The sequence below is a fragment of the Peromyscus californicus genome, unplaced genomic scaffold (genome assembly GCF_007827085.1).
Source record: "Peromyscus californicus insignis strain IS unplaced genomic scaffold, ASM782708v3 Scaffold_8__1_contigs__length_139910024, whole genome shotgun sequence".
Taxonomy (NCBI): Eukaryota; Metazoa; Chordata; class Mammalia; order Rodentia; family Cricetidae; genus Peromyscus; species Peromyscus californicus.
Window position 1 is genome coordinate 24385302 of NW_026294606.1, and position 22061 is coordinate 24407362.

A 22061-nucleotide genomic window follows, 5' to 3' on the forward strand; every position below is an offset into this window, starting at 1 on the left:
TGTAGATGCTTATTAAGGCCTTATGATCTATGGTGCTATTGCAGTGTGGTTTCTTTGTTGAATTTTCATTTGTCTGATCTCTCTCTTAATGAGAAGAGTGGGATGAAGTCATCACCTGCTCATATGGGCCCATCTTTTCCTTCATGGCTAGTAGTGCTTGTTTTGTGGAACTGGTAGACCCAATATGCCCTGCCAACTTCCTATGTTGTTTTGTTAAACCCATGGAGTCAACTCAATTGCTGGTATAGGCATGGGTGAGGGTTTATTGGAACCTGAATAGCCTCTCAGGGATCATGTTCTTAAAGAAAAATTACTTTCTCCTAGTGGCCACCTATTGTCAATAACTCCTCAGTGAGGTATGGGACTGTGTGCTCACTTCCTCCCTCCATTTAGGATTTTTTCTAGCTTAATATTGTATATACTGTTACAATGGCTGAGCTCATGTGTACAACTGCCTTGTTGTGTCCAGAAAACACTATTTTGTTGCAGTCCTCCATACCTCTGACTCTTCTAATATTTCTGCTGCCTTTTTGCTCAGGTGATCCCAAGAGAGTGTGACATACACAACCCATTTAGGGCTAAATTCTCAGCAATCTCTTATTCTCTTCATGCATACCAGTTTTGGGTTTCTGTGTTGTTATCTACAGCTAAAAGAAGCTTCTCTGATGAAGATTGAGAGATGCACTAACCTAAGAGTCTAAAGAATAAATCAGTAAGAGTCAGTTTAATCCTACACTCATTTAGCAGAATAATAGTAGTAGGTTCTCCCCCAGCCCCTATGACCTATCTTGTCACAGGTTCTTGACTCCAATGTCATGCCATGCCAACAACATGAGTTCTGTCTTATAGAGCAGGTCCCAAATACAGTCAGAATGGGCCTCATTACTCCCTTAACATTATTTCTATGATTGTGTCAACAGGCGTACCCTGCCCGGCTGGTTGCTGTCATAGCTCACAGGTTTCTCAGATGAGTAAGACTGATGATTGCTTTTTCTCTTCCCATAGTATACACAGTACCTTTCAGCATCATGAAAGCTAGCCAGTAGGGATGAACTTTGAGGCCAGTACCCACTTAATTTTTCCTTGTGTTGTAACTTAAGTATGGGGTGTCTTTAGCAATAGAGTCTCACCATCAGATTTTAGGGGTAACCAAAAAGAATGGCAATAGCTGTTGTGATGTATGCCACCTCAGACAATTCACCTAACTTCTTAGACATCAGTATTCTAATCAGTAAAGGGGACATAATCCATATCATATTATATTGTACAACAAGTCTAATAAATTATGATGGAATATTAAAAGTTTTAGCTATTAAGCTATATAATAGCCTAGTATCTGTATTAGTAAGGAAATTCCTACCAACTCCTACCGATTCGGCATTTAATCCTGTACAATGTTATACCATTACTCAAATATATTTTTGTGGCTCTGCTTTAGTCATAATTTTCTTATAAACGAAGACTTGCTCCCTACATAATAGGTACTTGCATATGTTTTAAATTAATACCAAAGAAGAACCATTTATTAAGTACCTAAAATGAAAATAATTTTATATGAAATTAGAGCATTGAATGACTTAGTGGTGGAGATAGGTGTAATGTCACTATTTCCTAAAGAGATTTTTACCTATTCAGTTCAGATGCCAGAGGATCCCTCTGTGACAGTGGTTCTCAACCTTCCTAATGCTGTAACCATTTAACACAGTTCCTCATGGTGGTGTCCCCTAACCATAAAATTATTTTTGTTGCTACTTCATAACTGTAATTTTGATACTATTAGGAATCATAATATGAATGTCTTTTATACAGAATATCTGGCATGTGACTTCTGTGAAAGGGTTGTTTGACCCACAAAGGGGTCGCAAACCACAGGTTGAGAACAACTGCCCTGGGGTTTTACTTGGCTCTTTGACATAATTGCTAAAGCATTTTTATGTGTTATTTGAATAGTATATGTTGATTCTTCTGTTGATACTTGCACTTGTGGTTCTATTATTTCAAGAGAAGTTCCCCACACATGAAACTTCTTGATGATTCTTGTTGTATAGTAAACTTTTCAATAGTTTATATACATAAGGTGGGCTATGAATTTGCTCATCCCTAACAAAGATCCACATTCATTATTAGAATAGAAATACTAATTCTTCCTTAAGATGAATAACTTAAGTGTCATGAGTATACATAGTGCCAAAAGTTAATAACCTGTATGTTTGTAAATTCCCATGTATATGCTGTTCTTGGAGCAAAAATTAGTAAATGTCAATAAAGCTACTTCATACATTTTCCTTATTTTTACCTCTTTTAGTGGAAATAACCTATAAAAGATCTTTTTTAAATGTATATTGTTATCCCTTTACTACCCCTAAGCTGAAATTTGCATAACCAACGTTGATCATTTGTGACCTGAAAGTAGGAAGTTTGTGGAATGCAGTGAATAATTAATATTTTAGAATTTTCAGTTGAAATCATATCCTACATAAAAAAAAGGATATGGATACTTTTTGTAAAGAACCTGAAATCCTAAGTCTTTGACCTCTTTTTCTAGTTAGGTAAGGAAATGACCAGTGGTGGTTCTATCCCATTGCATTACTCAGTCGGACTTTGCGACTACAGCAGCTTCGCTAAGGTGGTGGGACTTTGTTACAGCCCCTTGGTGACTTCTGTGATGGTTTTTCCCCCTCTGTCTAGTTTTCCATTCACTTTGAAAGAAGATTGCATCTATCAACAAAATATGTTTGCAAAACCTATGTTCAAAACTGTGGTGTTTAATTCTTCTTTTGATGAAATTTTAATGAAATGAAGTTTAGAAAAATAGTCTAGAGAGAGCATGGCGGTGCATGCTTGCAATCCCAGCTTGTGGAACTGAGGCAGAAGATATCTCTGACTACAGTGAGTGACCCTATCTCAAACAAAAATGGAATGGAAACAAACGTATACAGTATTCCAAAGGCACACATAGGTTCTATGCTACAGGTTTTTCCTTCTTTGGGGGTACATGGAATTTAGAAGAGAGAATTGATCCAGCATAGCCACCTTACAGAAATGCACAGGAAGAAACAAAAGAAAGCATGACTGGAGGAAAGATGTTCAACTGCAGGGTGAGGATTGAGAAGTAAAGATATGTGACTCCCTGACTGAATATTCCATGCCCAAATACTCTACCTTACTTTAAAAAATATATTCCCAAAGGTTAAGTTGAAAATAAAATATTTATATTTCTCTGCCTGGTTCCCATTTCCCCTAACTTGTTCTACTGCTGGCCTTGGAGGAGGTCCCTGTAGCTGCTTAATAAGAAACTTCTGGGTATTTCCAGAAGAGGGGGAGCTCATGAATGGCTGTTAGTTTTATAAAAAGCATGCAGAGTAAATCCAAAAGCTTAGACTTCCTTATGCATAAGAACCCAACCCCAAAAAACATCAACATAGTTAATAAAATTCATAGTCATTTTATGTAGTATTCAGTTTGTGCTCCAACTTCCCCAATTTGCCCTTAAATATCCTTTACCACATGTTTGTCTAGTGGTACCCGATCAGAAGCATATACTGCAGCTGTTCTTCTGTCCAGCAAGCTGGCCTGACATACTGACTGGATTAGCTGTGCCACAGACATCCTATAGACACACTTGACCACTGCTTCCTCCTGGAAGCAATTATTCATCTTTGAATATTTCATTTTGTTTTCCCTGATACTGTTTCTATAAAACAAGACAGGATATGTGGAGAAACAGTTCGGATGGCATTAGGTCATTGGTAGTTACATTATTTAGTTGAAAGGCAGAAAGCGTGACTTTATGTTTAACATTAGAAACATATTTTTTCCTTTTGTGCTTTAAGGTATGTCCCATAAAGCAGTTATTTAAAAATAGCTTAAAGATTCAATAAATTTGGGGAAATCTGTCAGGAGTGCAGTTTCATGAGCTTATTATATAATGTTCTCATCAATCCTTAGGTTTCACACCTCTCTATGCCACCTCAAATTATTATTTTTGTATCTGATTATACATTTTTGAGAATCACATTACAATTATGTATTTTCTTGGTCTATATCTTTTTGCATATTCCTGTATGTACTGATAGATCGCTGCTGTAATTAGGCTGTTGTTTAACTGAAATCCCAAAGGTTCATGCAAAGGATGCTGGATATCCAGATTCTGGGTAGTGGTGAAGCCTCTGAGATATGAAACTGGTTAAGAGGCAATTAGAACATAGGGTACCATCACAGGGATAGATTAGGGTTGGATCTAGTGTTATCCACTAGAGTTGCAGCTTTCTTGGGAATAGGGTAGTACTGTAAGAGTGGATTGTTAGAAAGCCAATCTGCCCTACTGTTGTGAACATTTCTGCATGTGGATGTTGTCTTTTCCCACTTCTGTGACCTGTAATGCAGCTAATAGAAGTCTTGTCAACAGCTGAAGAGATGTTGGCCTTTAGAACTCCAAAACTGTGATTTAAACCAAATCTTTCTTTATAAGCACAAGGTATTTTGTGCTTATATTATATTGTGCAAAACTGACTGATGAAAATATCCTTTCTTCGTTCTGGGATGTGATCTTCATTAACTCCAAGGGCAGTATAGTATGGCATGTGTGATGGTTTGAAAGAAAATTGCCCCCAAAGGGAATAGCATTATTAGGAAGTGTGGCCATGTTGAAGTAGGTGTGTTCTTGTTGGAGGAAGTGTGTCACAGTGAAGGCAGGCTTTGAGGTCTCACATATGCTGAAGTCATGCCCAGTGAGACAGACCACTTCCTGTTGCCTTTGGCTCAAAATGTAAGAACTCTCACCTCCAGCACCATATCTTCCTGCATGCCACCATGTTGCACCATGATGATAATGCACTAAGCCTCTGAAATGTAAGCCACCCCAATTAAATGTTTTTCTTTTAAGAGTTGCCAGGGTCATGGTGTCTCTTCACAACAATAGAAACCCTAACTAAGAATGAAAGGCAAACTAAAGATAACTTGCATGGTATGAACTAATGTATAACATTTCTTTATATATTTTAGTTAATTAATTTGGAGTTTTGATGCTTTTTTTTGCTATTTTTTTTAAGTAAAGGCTAATAAAAATCAACACTAGGAAGTAGGATCATAGATACTATGTGCCAGGTAATTCCTGTCGTGATGTAAGTCCCGCATGGAGGATTTTGTGTATCTGCTTCATTTGTTTCTTCATTCTATCACATATTTAAAAAAATATTGAGACTATCTAAGGTTGATTGTTCAATCTAAATTATTTTGTTAGGGCTCTTAATTATATAGCACAAATCTTATATCTAATAATTAATATTTCTTCTCAAATTGGTTGGATTGAGAAATGCCGGAGGTAAGTAAAGCACATCACTGGGCGTGGCTATGAAGGCGTTTCCAGAGAAGACTGACCCACCTTTAAAAGGAGTAGCACCATCCCATAGGCTGGGATCCAAGAGGGAAGAGGAAAATGCCAGATACAGCCAGAGCAAGCATTCTCTCTCTGCTTTCTGCATGCTATGAAATGAGCTACTCTGGGCTGGCACACTATCCCCGACAGAAACAGAAACCCCTGAGACTATATGCCAAAGTAAATATTTCTCCTTATGGTGCTTATGCTGTGTTGCCACAGTGACAGAAAGTCTGACTGGCCAAGAAAATTGGCACCAAATGTGGAATTGTTGCTGTGAGTATTCCCGAAAACAATTCAAAAGCTTTATAAGTAGTTTGTGCAAGAAATCTGAAAAATTTAGAGATGCGAGATAGAAAAGCTATAGATGGATATGATTTAAGCTTAATGAATAGTTCTGGTCATAACTCAGAAGACTGGAATTCTGGTATGATTGATAGTAAAGACTGTGGTCTTTAGGTTTCAAACGGAGATGGGGGCTTGTTTGGGAATATAGGTCATTTGCATTAAATTGTAGAAAATAATTTATCTATAATTTGTCCTTGCCTTGAGAATTCAGGGGATGCTAAGTTGATGCTGAGTGATGGGCTAATTAATTTGGATGAGGAACTTGCAAGGCAGTTCATCTTTACAATAATGTCATTCTTTCTACCAATTCCTAGCCAAGTTTGTAGTGCAAATTAGGAGCAAGAAGCAGAGCAGAAGAAGACCTCTGTAACTTGGTCTGACAAATTGTTATAAAGTTTAGGCTACAAAACATTGTTTCTAATTTTACATTGTCTTTCTTTTTTGTATGAGATGTATTTGGGTGCCTATGTATATGGGGTGGATATGTGTGTGTGTGGGTATCATATGGAGGCCAAAGTTTGACTTTGAGTGTTTTCCTCAATTACTCTCCACATTATTTTTTTGAGACAAGGTTTCTCATTGAACCTGGAGCTCAGTGATTCTGCTACAAGAGCTGACTAACAAGTCCCAGAGATCCTCTGTCTCTGTACCTCCAGCACTGGGATTACAGGCATAGAGTACTATGTCTGGCTTTTTGTGGATGTACTGGGTAATTTTGTATATCAACTTGACACAAGTTAGAGTCATCAGAGCAAAAGGAGCCTCAGCTGAGGAAATGCCTCCATGAGATCTAGCTGTAAGGCATTTTCTCAATTAGTGATCAATGTGAGGGGGCCTAGCCCATGGTGGGTGGTGCCATCCCTGGGCTGATGGTCCTGGGTTACATAAAAACAGGCTGAGAAACCTAGGGGAAGCAAGCCAGTAAGCAGCTCCCCTCCATGGCCTCTGCATTAGCTCCTGTTTCCAGGATCCTGCCTTGTTTGAGTTCCTATCCCAACACCCCTCAGTGATGAACAGCAGTGCTGAAATATATGTCAAATACACCCTTTCCTCCCCCAATTTGATTTTTGATCATGGTGTTTTGTCACAGCAATAGAAACCCTAACTAAGACAGTGGAGGTGCTAGGAATCCAAAGTCAGGTCATCATGCCTTCTTAGCAAGTACTCTACCTACCAATCTATCTCCCCAGCCAATAAAGCATGGTTTCTGAAGAAAATATCAGTATTACAAAGGAGCTGAGTACTTTACATAAGGGTAACAGGAAGGATCCATGAGGGACTCTCAGGAAGTATACAGACTCCAACACATAGGCTCAGGGTTTGAAGTGGTAAACTTACTTGAAAGATGTTCTCTTGAAAAGGGCATCTCTGGACTCTGCTTACACCAGGTTGCCTAGTAAATTTACTCCCCATATTTATTTCACAGTGTTTAGCCACACAGGCCCTTGGAGATCACTGAAGCCATAGTCTACAGCATCCCAGCTACTTCTAATGCTGGATGCAGATCTTGATATCACCTGTGCATGGCTGGTTTTGCATGTTAGTAGACTATGTTTATAGTGTGGGGTGGATAAAACACTTGGAAATGTGCTTGGATCTCAAGTTGGCTAGGAGTCATTTTATCACTGTATTTTAAAGACCAGTATTTACTTGGTTTAACCCTAGATCTCCGAGCTATCTAGTCTCTGGTTCTTAGTCACCTAAGGAGTACCAGATGTGGGTTCCATCTCATGAAGTGATATCAGGTATTGGTTGGTTACTCCCACAATATTTGTACCACCATTGCCCTAGTATATTTTGCAGGTAGTACATCATTGTAGATAAAAGTTGTGTGGCTGACTTGGTGTATACATTCTCTTTTGATACCATGCAGAGTATGTTCTTGAACCAAAGACAATGAAATGTAGGGGTGAAGACTCTATGTAGGCACCAACTCAACATCTCCATGTTCAGTGAGTTGTATAATGTGTTCAGCAATGGGGTCTTGCTGTCAGTTTGTGGAGAGCAACCTATTGTCTTGGCAATAGTCTGGGTTGTTTGTCGATTTCCATGAGATCCTTTCTGCCAACAACTCAATTAGATATAACCTAGTGCTGGTATTACAAGTTTCATTTGGTGCCAAGAGCTGGTCATTTGAAACTCTATCTCCCCCATTATTTGGAGACTTCATTAAGATCATCTTCATATATTTTAGGAAGTTTCTCTGCACTAGGTTTCCATACTAACCCTCAGATGCCCCTTAATTCTAGTTGTCTCTCCCCACATTCCTTCCTTCGAATCTGTCTCCCCTTCTTTCCTCACTTGATCCTCCCATTCGACTCCTGCCCAGTCCCCAGTCTACCCATAAAACCTATTCTGCTTCTTCCTTCTAGGGAGATCCACATCTTTCCCACCTAGTCCCTTTCTCTATATCTACTATTCACATAAAAGTAAATACATACCGTATTATCTTTGTGGGTCTGGATTACATCAATTAGGATGATTTTTCTAATTCCATCCATTTGCCTGCAAATTTCATGTTGTCATTTTTTTAACAGCTGAGTAATACTCCACTGTGTAAATGTACCACATTTTTCTTTTATCCATTCTTCTCTTGAAAGATTGTAAGAGCCAGAGGAACAGATAATTTGCTATGAGATTATGTCTACTCAGAATATCAGAAGCTACACTCATAAAGTCTCTCCAACATGCCTGCCTAAACATAGTGGAACAAGGATGAAATTGATAGACATGCTAATGTGGGTGGGCAAAGCCCAGGAGGCTTCAGTCCTACACAAAAAAGTACAGGCAACTAAGGAATGGGAGGAATAGTCTTATCCAGGAAGAGCACACAAATTGCTTATCTAATACCAATATCAGCCCTGCAAACATACATACAGGTAGCAGTGTGTATGTAACAGAAATTAATGAAAAAGAGGCCATGACTTTGAGAGCAAGCAAGGAAGAGTATATGAGAAGTTGTGGAAGGAGGAAAGGGAAGTGAAAAAAATGTAATTATATTATAATCTCAAAAAAGTAAAAAAAAATTAAAGAATATTTTGTTATTTCTCATTACTTAAAACTTTAACTTTGAATTTAATTCAATGGCATTTATTTCAATAACCAAAGTAGAGTTATTAATTATACCACACATATATAAATTTGGCATATGCAAGAATAATATGTATGCATGATTGATATATAAAGGTTTACTATGTCAACCTTAGTGGTAAGTATATACTTAAATTATGTATAATTCTTTAGAAAAAAACATTAAAATGCTTTATGACCATAGAAAATATTTCATGTAAAATTGGTGACATAACTCATGTAAATATTTATATTATTTGAAGACATTGAAGATTTGACAGTGAATTCCAAGGCCATTTTAATATTTAATAATTTAATTTTGTTACTGAGAATTTACCAAGTGTGATATATGGAATTTTAATGTACAGATGATTATATATATATATATATATATATATATATATATATATATATATATATGTAAGATCCTGGTAAAATCTCTTCTCTTTACTAACAATTTATAGACTTCTGAATTTCTAATCCTTTTTAAAGGATGTTTGTGGACCCTTCTGATTAACATTTTTAGTAATTATATGAGATAAAGGGTTCTGAGATGACCTTTGCATTCATACATATCATTGGACTTATACCATCTTTAGCTTATCTCCAGTGCAGCAGGAGCATAGGTAAAAAGCTATGTATATGAGTCCCTGCAGTCTCTGGTCTCAGGCAATCCTGGGTCTTGGACTTCACTATGCTTGGACTGTGGGCAATGACTCTAATTGGATGTTGGTTCTAACACTGGGAAACCATTATCACAAAACCCAAGTCCTCTATCCCCCTGGAGATGCACAGTGATCTTTTAGGATAACACGAGTGAAGGGCTGAATTACCTCAAGAAGAATGTGACAAGAAGCCTAGTGGTCTTCCCCAAGTGGGGTGAAGCCTTCCTGTGTGGGGAGCTGAACACAATTTCACTGTAAAACGGAGAAAATAAAATCCTTCTGAGGGTGTGCCAGAGAGACTGGCAGCCAGCTGCCTACAGTTCTGAGGAAAATGGAAAATGTACCTAGCAAACAGGCAGTCGTAACAGTGAGGTTCTAAACCAGAGGCTGTTTTGTGCTGCTTGGTAGATTCTCGTTGCTTTTGGTAGAAAAATTGATGAGACAGAGATAAACTAGAGGTAGTCAAACAAAACAAGTTAAGCCTTGAAGGTTGTGACACTCTCGGCCTCTCAGACAGCAAGCAACACAGAAATCAATGAAGACTGTGGCTCAGAAGTATCAGAACAAAGCCCTTGAGTACTGTTTGTGGAGAGCAAAGACACACTGAAAGGCTGAAGGGCTTTCCATGTCCTCTCAATCAAACATTACTGGATTTCTAGAGAGATGAACACATCACACCTCCTGTCATAGAAATCCAAGGTTCAGAAGGTCTTCCCTCTTAGACATAGATGTTTCTTTTCACCTCTGCCAAAGGAAAACATTGTCAATAAAACCCACAGAAGACTCACAAAGCCAAGGAGGCTCTGCTATCAACTGAAAAGACCAAAAGGACCATCAGATGAAGATATCTCAGGCTCCTTAGACTCACCAGCAGGAAGCAGGATGAGAAACCAAGTGACAGAGATATACTACTTTCATGAAAAAAAAAAATTGGAAATATCAGGCAGATACTCAATAACACATGTAATTAATATGTATTGAGAGTCATAATAAACCAGTGGGTTAAAGAAACTAAAAGAAGGAAAATTCAAAGCATGGAACCAGAAGTTTAGTGGGATAGGTGCAGAGCCATGGGCACTTGTTTCCAGATGTTGAGACTTCATGAAAGAGCATGAAAATCTGGATTTCACAGGTGCATGAACCTGTGATCCCAGCCAACAACTCACACCTGTGTCCAGCTCTCCATCCTCCTCATAGAGTACACCCAGTTGAGTTACTATTATTATATCTGCACAGATATTAATAGGCCTTCTGTATGTACACAGGCTCAAGTGAGGCTTATTGGTCTCGTGTCATTGTTTCCCTTTTGCTTCCCAAACAGGCTGGGTTGGATGATGAAGCACTTGAGTCAAGTACTGTAATGTCTCTAGTGTTCTATAACTTTAGTCACATGTCCATGTATATGTTGTAAAACCATGTGAACACTATGTTCAGAGAAAATGCAAGGTGTGAGAAGGAGAGAGAAAAAAGGAGTGGGGGATGTGTGAGGATGATGGGGTTGCGGTTGGCTCTTGGTTAGTGAGGAGTAGAAATAGACAAGGGGGTCTCTGTTAGTATCCATCAGCTGTTTGTCTTCCGGTTATGCTGTCTGTTACTCCCTGTATTTTCCTAGGCAGCAATGATGTGAGTGAGGAAAATCAGGTTTTATGAAAATGCGGCTACCCTAGGAAGAATTCATTGTTCTTATTTGTTTTAGAGAATCATAACTTTGGAGGATTGGCATATTCTGTTCTTAGAGAAAGTCTAGCTACTCCACAGATACTTCAAGTGTGTGCTAAATAGATTTTTATGAACTTTGCTTTTATTTCTCTCTTCTTCCACACAGGACTCAAAATTTGAAAGAAAAGGACTCAGCCAGAACATTCCCATGTCATATTTGAAGGAGGGAAAACCATTTTTGAAGGAGGGAAAACCATTTGAAAAGTATGTTCCTTAATGTCTAGAGTTCATACCTTGTAGTGCATGTGTGTGTGTGTGTGTGTGTGTGTGTGTGTGTGTGTGTGTGTGTGTGTGTGTGTTCCTATGAATTAAGTATGGATGGATTGCAGGTGATAGGCATCTCTAGGTTGATTCAACTAGAGGGTCAAGATTTGGGGAACTATGTTCTCATATCATCCTGGGATAGATCAGTATTCTTCATCTCCAAGATGTTGGAGGGTAGGTATTCTAGCCTTACTGGTGTAGCTGAGAGCCATGACTGATCTCTCAGGAAATATTCAGATTCTTGGGTCAGTATAGGAACCTCCAAGATGTGGGCACAGTAGTCACTTCACCACACTGTAGCCAGAGCAAGCATGTGGTAGGAGTCAGCATTCAGCTGGGATAGTTTCAGAGCATTTGCCTGCCTGTGTGTCTTTTCACAAGGCTGTCAGCATACTTCAGGATCAGTTGCCTGTCAGTGAGGCAGGAATTATAACACCCTGTTGGGTATCCTGGGGGTTGATTGAGGTAAAAAATAGAGAATGTCTGAAAGAGTTTCTCTGAGCATGCTGAACACTCAATGCTGCATCATACTGAGAACATTAGTGGTTCTCAGCAAGGATCAATGTCATCCCCAGGGAACATTTGGCAACATCTAGTAACATGTTGATTATGGAAACTGGCATTAGCTAGGTTGTCTAGGAGTATTCAGTGGGCAGAGGACAGGATTCCACTAAATAGCCTGGCAGTGCATTGAGCAGCCTCCACAACGAAGAGTTACCTGGTTAAAAAGTCAGTGGTGGTGATGCAGAGAAGACTGCTGTGCATTCTTCACTACGATCTCCCTTACCTTGTGTTCCGCTGGAAGTGCAAATAGGGTAAGCACCAGAGTGGGGCCCGTCCCCTGCGAAGATGACGTAGTGTCTGAGACACTGGCTGCGCAGTTAGGATTATATATCACTAAGGTGTCATTTCTATGCTCAACTAAAGACCAGTGGAGAATGGAATAGCATCCCTTATGTGCCCAGTGTTTCTAATGATAGGACTTTGTACTATGGAAATTGCCAGGGAAGTCTATAAGACTTTACATGGGAGATAGCTAATTCCAGGCTAACAACAAAAATAGGAACTAACATAAATAGCCAACAATAAGGGACAATTTAAAAAAATTGTGGTAGACAGAATTAAACACCAGAGATGCCTAAAAATCTAGTTGTAGCAAAAATACACATGTAATGTGCAAAGTAGAGAATAGAAGTTAGAAAACAATATGTATAGTGTCAATTTCACTTTGTATTAAAATGAATAATTTAACTGTCTAGTTATGAAGAGTAGAAGCATGTATTTTGCAGAGGTTATATATAGTCTGTAGGTGGGTGGGAAAGTTTTGATAATACACAGCTGAGCACATACACAACCAGAATTTTGTAACTGCAATGTGAACATATTTATAGACTCAACCAGCCTTAGATAGAAATTATTTGTAGGAGCTGGAAAGATGGCTCAGTGGTAAAGAGCAAATACTGCTCTTGCAGAGAAGGCTTAGGTTTAGTCCCCATTAAAAACATTGGGTGGTTCAAAATCACCTGTAACTCAAGATTTAGGTGATCTTATACCCTCTTCTGGGCTCTGGGGATACTGCACTCACATATACATACCCATATCTACACACACACACATACACACACACACATACATACAAAATTTAAAATGAAATAACTCATAATAAAAGGAAGTATTTGTTAAAAAATAAATAAACCCAATAAATATAATGAAGACATACAGCTGTTTGTCTCCCCTTGTCATGTCTCTAAACAACACAGCACAGAGCTATTTGAATAAAAAAATGCATTATATTCAATATTGAAAGTCAGGTAGAAATAACTTCACCCATAAGGAATCTTATATATGTAGGCTTTATGCAAATAGCACAGCATTGTAAATAAAGCTCTTGAGCATCTCTGGGTCTCAGCATCTGGGTGGGGAGTGTCTTAGAACCTGCCCTCCCAGGTATACAGAGGATGGCTGTATTTCTATCATAAAGTTAATAATGCTCCATCAGAGGGTAAGACAGGAATGATGGTCTACCTTAGGACTTGTCTTAGGGTTTTATTTTGATTGGGGCTGGTTTACCATTTCAGAGACTTAGTCTGTTATCATCATGGTGGGAAATATGGCAGTACGCAGGCAGACATGGTGTTAGAGAAGGATCTGAGAGTTCTATATACAGATCCAGAGGCAGCAGGAAGAGAGAGTGCCATTGGGCCTGGCTTGGGCTTCTGAAACCCAAAGCCCATGCCCAGTGACACACTTCCTCCAATAAGGCCACACCACCCAGGAGTGCCACTCCCTATGAGCCTATGCGGCCATTTTCATTTAAATCACCACAGGACTCAAGGAAGACAGGATCTCATGCCTGCTCCTGGCTTCTGACCTTTACCACAACTGCTGTACAGGAGCTTAAGTCAACAATGTCTCTGGGTACCTGCTTCTTCCTTTTTAACTTTCAGGAAATACTTTTAGAAAACTGTTCATTGGGGTGGGGTGGGGGGAAGTGGGCTTATTACCAGGGACCATATTTTCTTCTATTTATTTATTTTGCTTGTTTCTTTCTCTCAGATGATAATAGTGAATATAGTATGTAATTATTCAGGTTAAAATTTGGGGATATTTCTGAACGCCTTGCAATTCTTACCAAAGAAACAAAGAAATAAACTGAGGGAAGCCATTTCACTGTGGTTAACATGGGATGTTTGATGTTTACTAATGAAATCTGTTTACCTTCATAACTGTATAATAGGGCCATTAAAGACAATAGATACAGTAGTTTAAAAGTAATAAAATTTACAACAAAGTGTATTTAATTTGAAATTGGATTGCCAGCAAATGGGTGTCCTAATGAACCCCTGTGTCAATGTAGCTCTAACCACATTAAGGGAGATAATTTGTATCACAGAGACTGAATCAGCAGTGAGACCCCAAAAGGCTATTCCTCTGGTGGGGGTACAGTCATTGTCACAGATGGCCCTGCTGATGGAATTAAGCTTAAGTCAGGAGAAGTGGGAGATAAGATCCTTCTTAATTCAAATGCATTTGGGAAGGCAGGCAGATGATGTCAGGACTTGAGAAGCAAACAAACAAAAAAGTCAACAGTGAAGAACAGTCTTGAATAAATTGAGTACACTATTAATAAGAGGGCAAATACCCAGAGAGCATTTTAAGGAGAGAATTAGAACTTGATCTCTGGCCCTTGTGTTAAAGACAGAAAATGTTTGTGTCATATCAGTAAGCATGTATTTTCAATGAATGCTTTTCTCAAGGTTTCATGAACAATTTGTTGATCAAAGAAGAATGGCTAGCAAAAAATTAAATGACAAGAAATCTTATCAAATACAGACGGCCCTCCACATCCATGGTTTCTGCATCTATGCAATCAAGCGCTAATAGATGGAAAATGTGGTTAGATCTATGATGGCTTCAGCCATATTGAGTATGTCTGTTCACTCTTATTGGTATACTATAGAGACAATGTGGTATAGCAGCTATTTATATAAGTTTACATTCACTAAATGTCTTATTAATAAACCTTTTAGAGCAGTGGTTCTCAACCTGTAGGTCATGAGTCCCTGGGGTCAAAATGACTCTTTCAAAGGAGTCATCTAAGACCATCAGAAAACACAGATATTTACATTACAATTCATAACAGTAGCAAAATTACACTTACAAAGAAGCAGTTGAAAATAATTTTAGGGTTGGGAGTCACCGCAACATGAGGAAATATATTAAAGGGCTACAGCATTAGGAAGACTGAGAACCAGTGATCTAGAGATTATTTAAGTATGTGGTAAGAAGTAGGGTTGGAAAGACATTCACGGGCTTGAGAGGGCTTGCACAGTACCAGAGTTCACTTTCCAGCACCTACATGGTGTGACTCAGCTACCTGTAACTCTAGCTCCAGGGGATCTGATGCCCTCTTCTGATCTCCAAGAGAGTCTGCAGTCACAGGCATGCATATGCATGTGTATGTATGTATACACACAATTAAAACAAAACAAATATTGAAAAGGTATGGTATATGTGCATATATTTTAACTATGCCATATTATATAAGGGACATGAACCTCTTTAGATTCTGGCATTCACAGGGAGTCCCCGAGCTGATTTCTTTCAGATAAGGGAAGACAACTGCATTTGACTTCTTGGTTATTTCTGAAACAACTGACCCTTTAATTGCTGGGAGCTCAGTAGCTTACATAGCATGTCATATATTTTATGGGACTGTACTTCAAAGACATTGCTTGAACCAAGTGCAACACCTGCAATGTGGCATTTATAATTCTTATTTAATCCAAGAAAATACTTAAGGAGAACATCAGACTGTATTGTGAATCTAGAGGCAAAGCTTTTCTTCGTGTCCCCTTTCAACATCTTTTCTTTCTTTTTAATTCCTTCTCCTACCCGCTGCTCCAAGTCAGCTGTACACTGCGGATGGGAATCCTTACACAAAGGACTGTGTCATGGAGCAGTGCTCATTTCCAGAAGCAACTGAAGAATCCCAAAGAGCAGAAGGTGCTTGCTGCAAGGTGAGCACTCTCGACTGGCTTCTCCTGATGCAAAATATCAGATGATGACATCCATTGTGTGACTATCTCTACCTGTTCTTCTCCTTCTAAGGGGTTCTTCAGAGAAAGCAGGTCTTACTAAATGTTTATGATGCTAATTCCATGCTAAACCACAGGCCAAAAGCTGTCCACGGAAACATCTGTGGTATTCTTCATCACAGGGTACCAATATGACCGGACTCAGTCTCAGCTGTACATGGTACCTGCCACCATGTGAATGACACAGGCTTGAGATTTGACGAATCTGCGTTCCCCTTCTCCTACTCTGCCTGACATGTGCTTGACAGAGGTTGTAAATGCAAGAGAGATTGTGGTATAATTCCTCAGCCTGGCATTTCTGCCCCCTGGTCACCATTCGATTATCTTCCAAATTGCTGTGTTTCGGAGAGATAAAGATTCTTTATGGCTTGCTAACTTGAAACAACCACAAGAGCCGGCACAGAGACAGCTAGGCGACCATGCAGAGTAATTCCATCGGAAAATGACAAAATCTTTGTTTGTATGACATTTCCAAAATTACTACAGAAGATGAATCTAAAACACAAAATGTCACATTTGGCATGCAAAACTATCACAATATATTTCAGTATAAAATTCATAGAGGCGTTTAATTTAGAATGTGTTTAATAACTCCGTCTGCCTGCATCAGTAATCCTGCCTTGAGGTCTAAAAAGATTGTCTTATTTATTCAGATGGTGTTAATTTTTAAAATATTTTTGGAAACCAAAATATTAAGGTTAAGTCTTTGTTGTTAATTAAGATTTTCTAATTAAACCAAAAATAATTGTTATTCTGATTAGTTTTTAAGTATATTTGAATGGGAAAACAAAAGAAATTGAACAACTTTTCTTGTTTACTCAATTCTAGAACCATACTATGTATGGAAATATACATTATCTCAATAAATTCTAGGCAGGATTAAGAAGTCTTTCCTGTTAACTGTAGATTAACCCGGCAGTACCACCACCCTGGATGGAACAGTAACATGCTCTTAAAAAATGATATTATTTGTGATTGAAGCACAAAGTACCAGTGAATTCTTCAAGGTTGAATTGTTCAGGAACTTGTGAGTCTAGAAATAAAACTTAATGCCATCTTAATTCTCAACAATCCTGCTTTAGCATTTACCTAATCTGAAATAATAGTTCATTAAAATCATGAATTTGTATAAACTTCTTGGCAATTATGGAACATGGAAATGGCCTGCTTCAGTAAACCTTGAACTAGCAATGAAATTCAAATGTTCCCTAAAAGGTTCAGCACTGTCTCGGTTACACTTCATGGGCTAAGACTCGGCCTTGATTTTTTCCCCCTTTCTTGTTGTGGGAGGGCCTTTCATTGGAAGCCCGTGGGCCAAGCTGATATATTGAGAGTATGATGGATCAGATGAGGTGGGAGTCTGACATGCTTTGCAGTTCACTTATCAATGTGGCATTATTATCTGTGATTAGAATTGCTTAAGATTGTTGCCTTTCTCAGGCCGTGAGTGAAGCTTGCTGCTAGGGTTTCCCATTCCCTAATACCTTAGCGGGCATGCTGTGTGGTTTTCACAAGTGTTGGATTCCTGCTAATTTGATCGTACTATAATAGATGAATGGTTTCTGATGTCACAGCTTATTAACATACCATGCTTAAACACTAGCTAAACTTTCCTTCCCATCATCGGGGAGTTTGCTTTTGGACCTCTTAATTACACATTGTGGGGCCTTGTTTGTTATCATTGCTAATACCTGACAATTACAGGGTGAGTAAAAATAATTGTCTCCCTTCTTTGCCCTCTGAAAAGCCCATTGTTGCTAATTGCTTGGTTTTACCCAGTTCCTGTGTAACTCAAGAATTGTGCCTTTTATGTAGGGTAAGCAGTCTCGGTTGCCTTGCCTACAAATACAGATCAGATGTATCAGGGGCCTCAAGGACAAGGTTCCCCAAGGCTCCTACCTTCTCAGAGTGTCTCTGCTCAATCCGCTGGGGAGCCCTGTCTCACAATGGTGTCAGACTGAGCAGCTGAAGACGAGAACACGTCCAGTTCGTCATGGTGGCAACTTTTATGATGTGGGGCTGTATTTCCACGAAAACCTTTCCGTGGTAAGCTGACCTTTTGTGGACACATATTACTTTGTCTTTAATTAGAGTCTGCTGTCACTGTCTGTCTACCTTCCCTCTCTGTCCATGTAGTTATAGAGAATCAACCTACTGTAATCAACCCAAAGGATCTTATTCATACACTCATCCACTATCACATTTACTTGCCTAACAAGTATCTAATAAGCACCTTCTATCAGTCTATCTATCTATCTATCTATCTATCTATCTATCTATCTATCTATCTATCACCCATCCATCCATCCATCCATCCATCCATCCATTTCAACTCCTGTCGCAGGTAAAGATACATTTAGTCTTGTGTCCTTTATTTGTCAAGAATGTTGTAGGGATTATTGATCTTCCTGTTTTCAGGGTTTCTAAGCAGATAACTCTAGCACACACATGGTGTGTGGCACATGCATATGTAATGTAGGCAGCCAAGACTTGAAGGAACTATACAGATAGTAAGTGGTAGGTCATACTGCTGTTCAAATGCACTCTGGAGGGGAGAGTGCTGGAAGAGACATAGTGGGTGAGTCTAGAAGTGATCCCGGAGAAAAGGAGGACAGCAAGAAGTGAGTACAATAGAAACACTGAAGGCAGCCTCAGCTTCCCCTGGACCATCTGCACTGGACAGATACTGTCTTCCTGGGTAGGTAAAGTGGGAAGAGAGAAAGGAGAGTGGATTTGTCCTAGAAGTCCAGATCACGCTTCTGTACTAGGAGCATGGCACTGACTGTTCACAGGAGGACTGTTTTTTATTCTATTGAATTATTATAAACATTATCAGAACCGACATTGGTACTGCAGGATGAGGTTCAAGGAGAAATATCCTCTACCTGAAAATAGTTTCACTTTTAACTTTTCACTACATTAACATTACAGCTATGTAAGAACTTTGGGATAACTACCCCTGACTTTTTTTCAGTAACTAGGAAATACCTCCATAGCAAACGGTGAAGATGGAAAAAAAAAAAAAAAACAGCATCAATCAAAACCATACCATTAGACAAAAAGTGTCAAGTACCAAATGACCACTCTGTGATTTAGAAGTAGATTGGGTTAAAATAAAAACAACAAACAAAACCAGCAAACAAGCACGGCTCATTATTGGAAGATGGGCACTCAACAGGTATGCTCAGCTTCAGACATGTTAGAGTAGAGACTGAGGTAACAGCCAGGACAGCAGAAGGTGCTTTGAAACAGGGACATAAGAATTCATTTGAGAGAAATGTTTAATGGAAAGGTGACCTTGACTGACAAGATTTAATGGAGGGCACTACCAAGTCCCTACTATGGACCATTTAGAAGATGGGTACAATGACGCTGTCCAACAAAAGGTGTGTGCAGAAAGATGCCTTGCCAGTGCAGAGCAGGAATCCAACAATCTCCCTTTGTTATTGTTGTTGTAATCACACTATCTCTTTGATAGAGCTCATAAAATTTTACCCACTGGACTTTTCTTTTGATTAATATGATAAATCCATATATTTTAGATAACTTTCAAATTAACCTTTGGTTAAGAACAATGTAGTTTAACAGTTTTTCTTCATTAAATGGTTCCAATGACCTTGTTAAGAAGCATGGGGTATATGTGCGGGGTTTTATTCTGAGCTGGTTATGGAGATGACTTTCCCCCTGGTGAAGCCACCAATTGCCAGTAGCAGAATTTGAGGACAGGTACAAGCAGGCATCAGGCATAGTTCAGGTCCCAAGTTTGACTCTTCATTCTCTCTATTAGAGAAATTTTTCAAAAAGGTGAGAGCAGCTAAGAATTGAGTTAATAATTTGAAGGGGTCTAAACAGCAATACTGTATTATTTATTTAACTTTCAAGCCATCTTTAATGTTTTACACTGAGGAGTGCTGTCATTTGTTTTTATTCCTGTCATTTATTTAGATGTCCATTCTCTCTCAAGTCTGTGATGAAAATGTGAACTCTGTGTGCAGGAGCCTCATCTATTTTTGTTGGCTTTGTACAGGCTAGCCCACATGAACTGTTGAGTGGTTATAATGGTGCCATGCATAGAGCAGTGCCCTTTGGAGTTTGAAAGGCTCCATTCACAGAGGGAAACTATTAAGACTTTGAGTTGATGGACCCATCAGAGGCGGGACACAGTAGATGAGCCCTTAGTTCACTGGGTGTCTACCTTTGAAGGGGACTGTGGATGCTAGTCTCATCCTCTATTTTTGCTTCCTGGATCATGGGATGAGTCATTCTAGCCATGCCCCACATTTTCACCCTTGTTAGAGGCTGAGAGCAATGGATATCACTGATGTTGGACTAGAACCTCCCAAATTATAAGCCAAAGCACTCTTTCCTCTACATATGTTAACTGCCTCGGGTATTTCTTTACAGTGCTGGAGTGCTGACTCATGCAGAGCGGAGGCTCTGGGCAAAGTGCCAGCGGGAAGGGTTGCATCATGCAGGTCTGGAAGGAAACACACTGCAAATTAAAAGAGTAGGCTTGCAAAGGTCATCCATAGGGTCAAAGCTGCACTGAGTCTGTAGGGACAGACTGGGGAGTCCTGTGACAAGGAAAGCACACCCTTTCCTGCCAATCAGAGAAGGAAGCATCTTAGGATGGTTAAAAGAGCTGCCCAAACTTTCTGCTTATCAGAAACAAATGAAACATAATCACTTTCTGCCATAGACCAGGAAAACATGCTCTAGCAGGCTGACAAATAACACTGAATTGTGTCTGTCCTTTAATACCCATCTCTAGGATCCTGAATCTCCAAAAACAAAAACAAAAACAAAAAAAACCAAAAAAAACCAAAAGCAAAATAAAACAAACAAAAACTACTAGGCCACTTCACATTCAGTGTATTTAAGAAGAGCATAACACTCATGACAAAAAAATAAACACAAGGAAAACACCAAAAACAACCAGAATTTGGCAGGAGAGAGAAGTCACCAGAGCCTCTCTGCTTCCCAAAGTTGAAAGGCTACTGCTCGAAGTCCCATTTGCTCTGTCAGGCTCAAGCTAGCAGCGCAGTCATGGTTTCTCATTAAGCATACAGCTCTTCCTGCTGCTCTTACCGCTGTAGTTTGTAGGAGACTGACAGAACAGGGGGTTTTCAAGCAACATACTGTAATGTCATTTTATTTATTGATGTATTTATTTTTGAAAAAGTGTCTCATGTATGTCATGCCAGCCTCAGCTCATTATACAGGAGAGGGTGATGACCTTGATCCTCCTGTCTTCACTGGGATTCCAGGCATGTTCCTCAACGCCTAGTTTATGTAATACTAGGGTTTGAATGCAGAGCTTCCTTCATGCCACCGAAGCACACTCCCAACTGAGCTGTACTCTCGGCAGTAGCCACATAGTTTTCTAATAATAACAACACATTCAGAAACATAAAACTATGCCTTGGGTTTGGAATTAATACTGAGACATTCGAGACATCTATTTCATTCCATTTAAGATACAAGTCAAAGAGGCCTATTTTTTTTTTCATGAGTAGAAGGGGTTAGCTTCCCTAAGGCAGCTGAAGGCACAGCACAAGGCACCATACTTGTACTAACAGGAGAGAGAGATGCCCATCTATCTGTGAAAAAAGTCAAAGACCACAGAAGACATTATTTAAATGAAAGAATAAGGCCTAAATACAGGAGACACACTGAGTCTGAGGAGGAAGTGTCTCCATCACATACCTATAAGGTTGTCTTACTAATGGACCTCTAGTGAGAACACAATGCATCACAGGTGGTGTACCTTTTGGCATCAGGCTGAGCCAGGAGGTCAACACTTGAAGGTGAAGTGCAACTGATCCTGCTTATAGGTGTAGGAGAGGGCTTCTAAGGGAGGCAACAGATGTGTTCCTAAACCAATGGTGTCCTGCTCCAGGCCTCCACGGGACAAATTCCATATGCAGGGTTTTGGTGTTGTCCCAAATGATTCTCCATATTAACATGGCTCTCTCTGTATTGTGAGGTAGAGGTCATCAAATAAGATGAGTTAAGGGAACA

At 39.3% G+C, this 22061-nt stretch overlaps 1 protein-coding gene across 1 annotated transcript in view; it reads left to right on the forward strand.

Annotated features, from left to right (window-relative positions):
• The window catches only part of LOC128103813 (uncharacterized), a gene marked incomplete at its 5' end in the record, with an annotated part of 276502 nt that overhangs the window by 61246 nt on the left and 193195 nt on the right, over positions 1 to 22061 (forward strand). The window contains 3 exons of the mRNA XM_052728456.1: positions 11285 to 11362; positions 15843 to 15962; positions 17856 to 18086. Of these exons, the coding sequence (XP_052584416.1) occupies positions 11285 to 11362; positions 15843 to 15962; positions 17856 to 18086 (429 nt within the window). The remainder of the gene's footprint in view (positions 1 to 11284; positions 11363 to 15842; positions 15963 to 17855; positions 18087 to 22061) is intronic.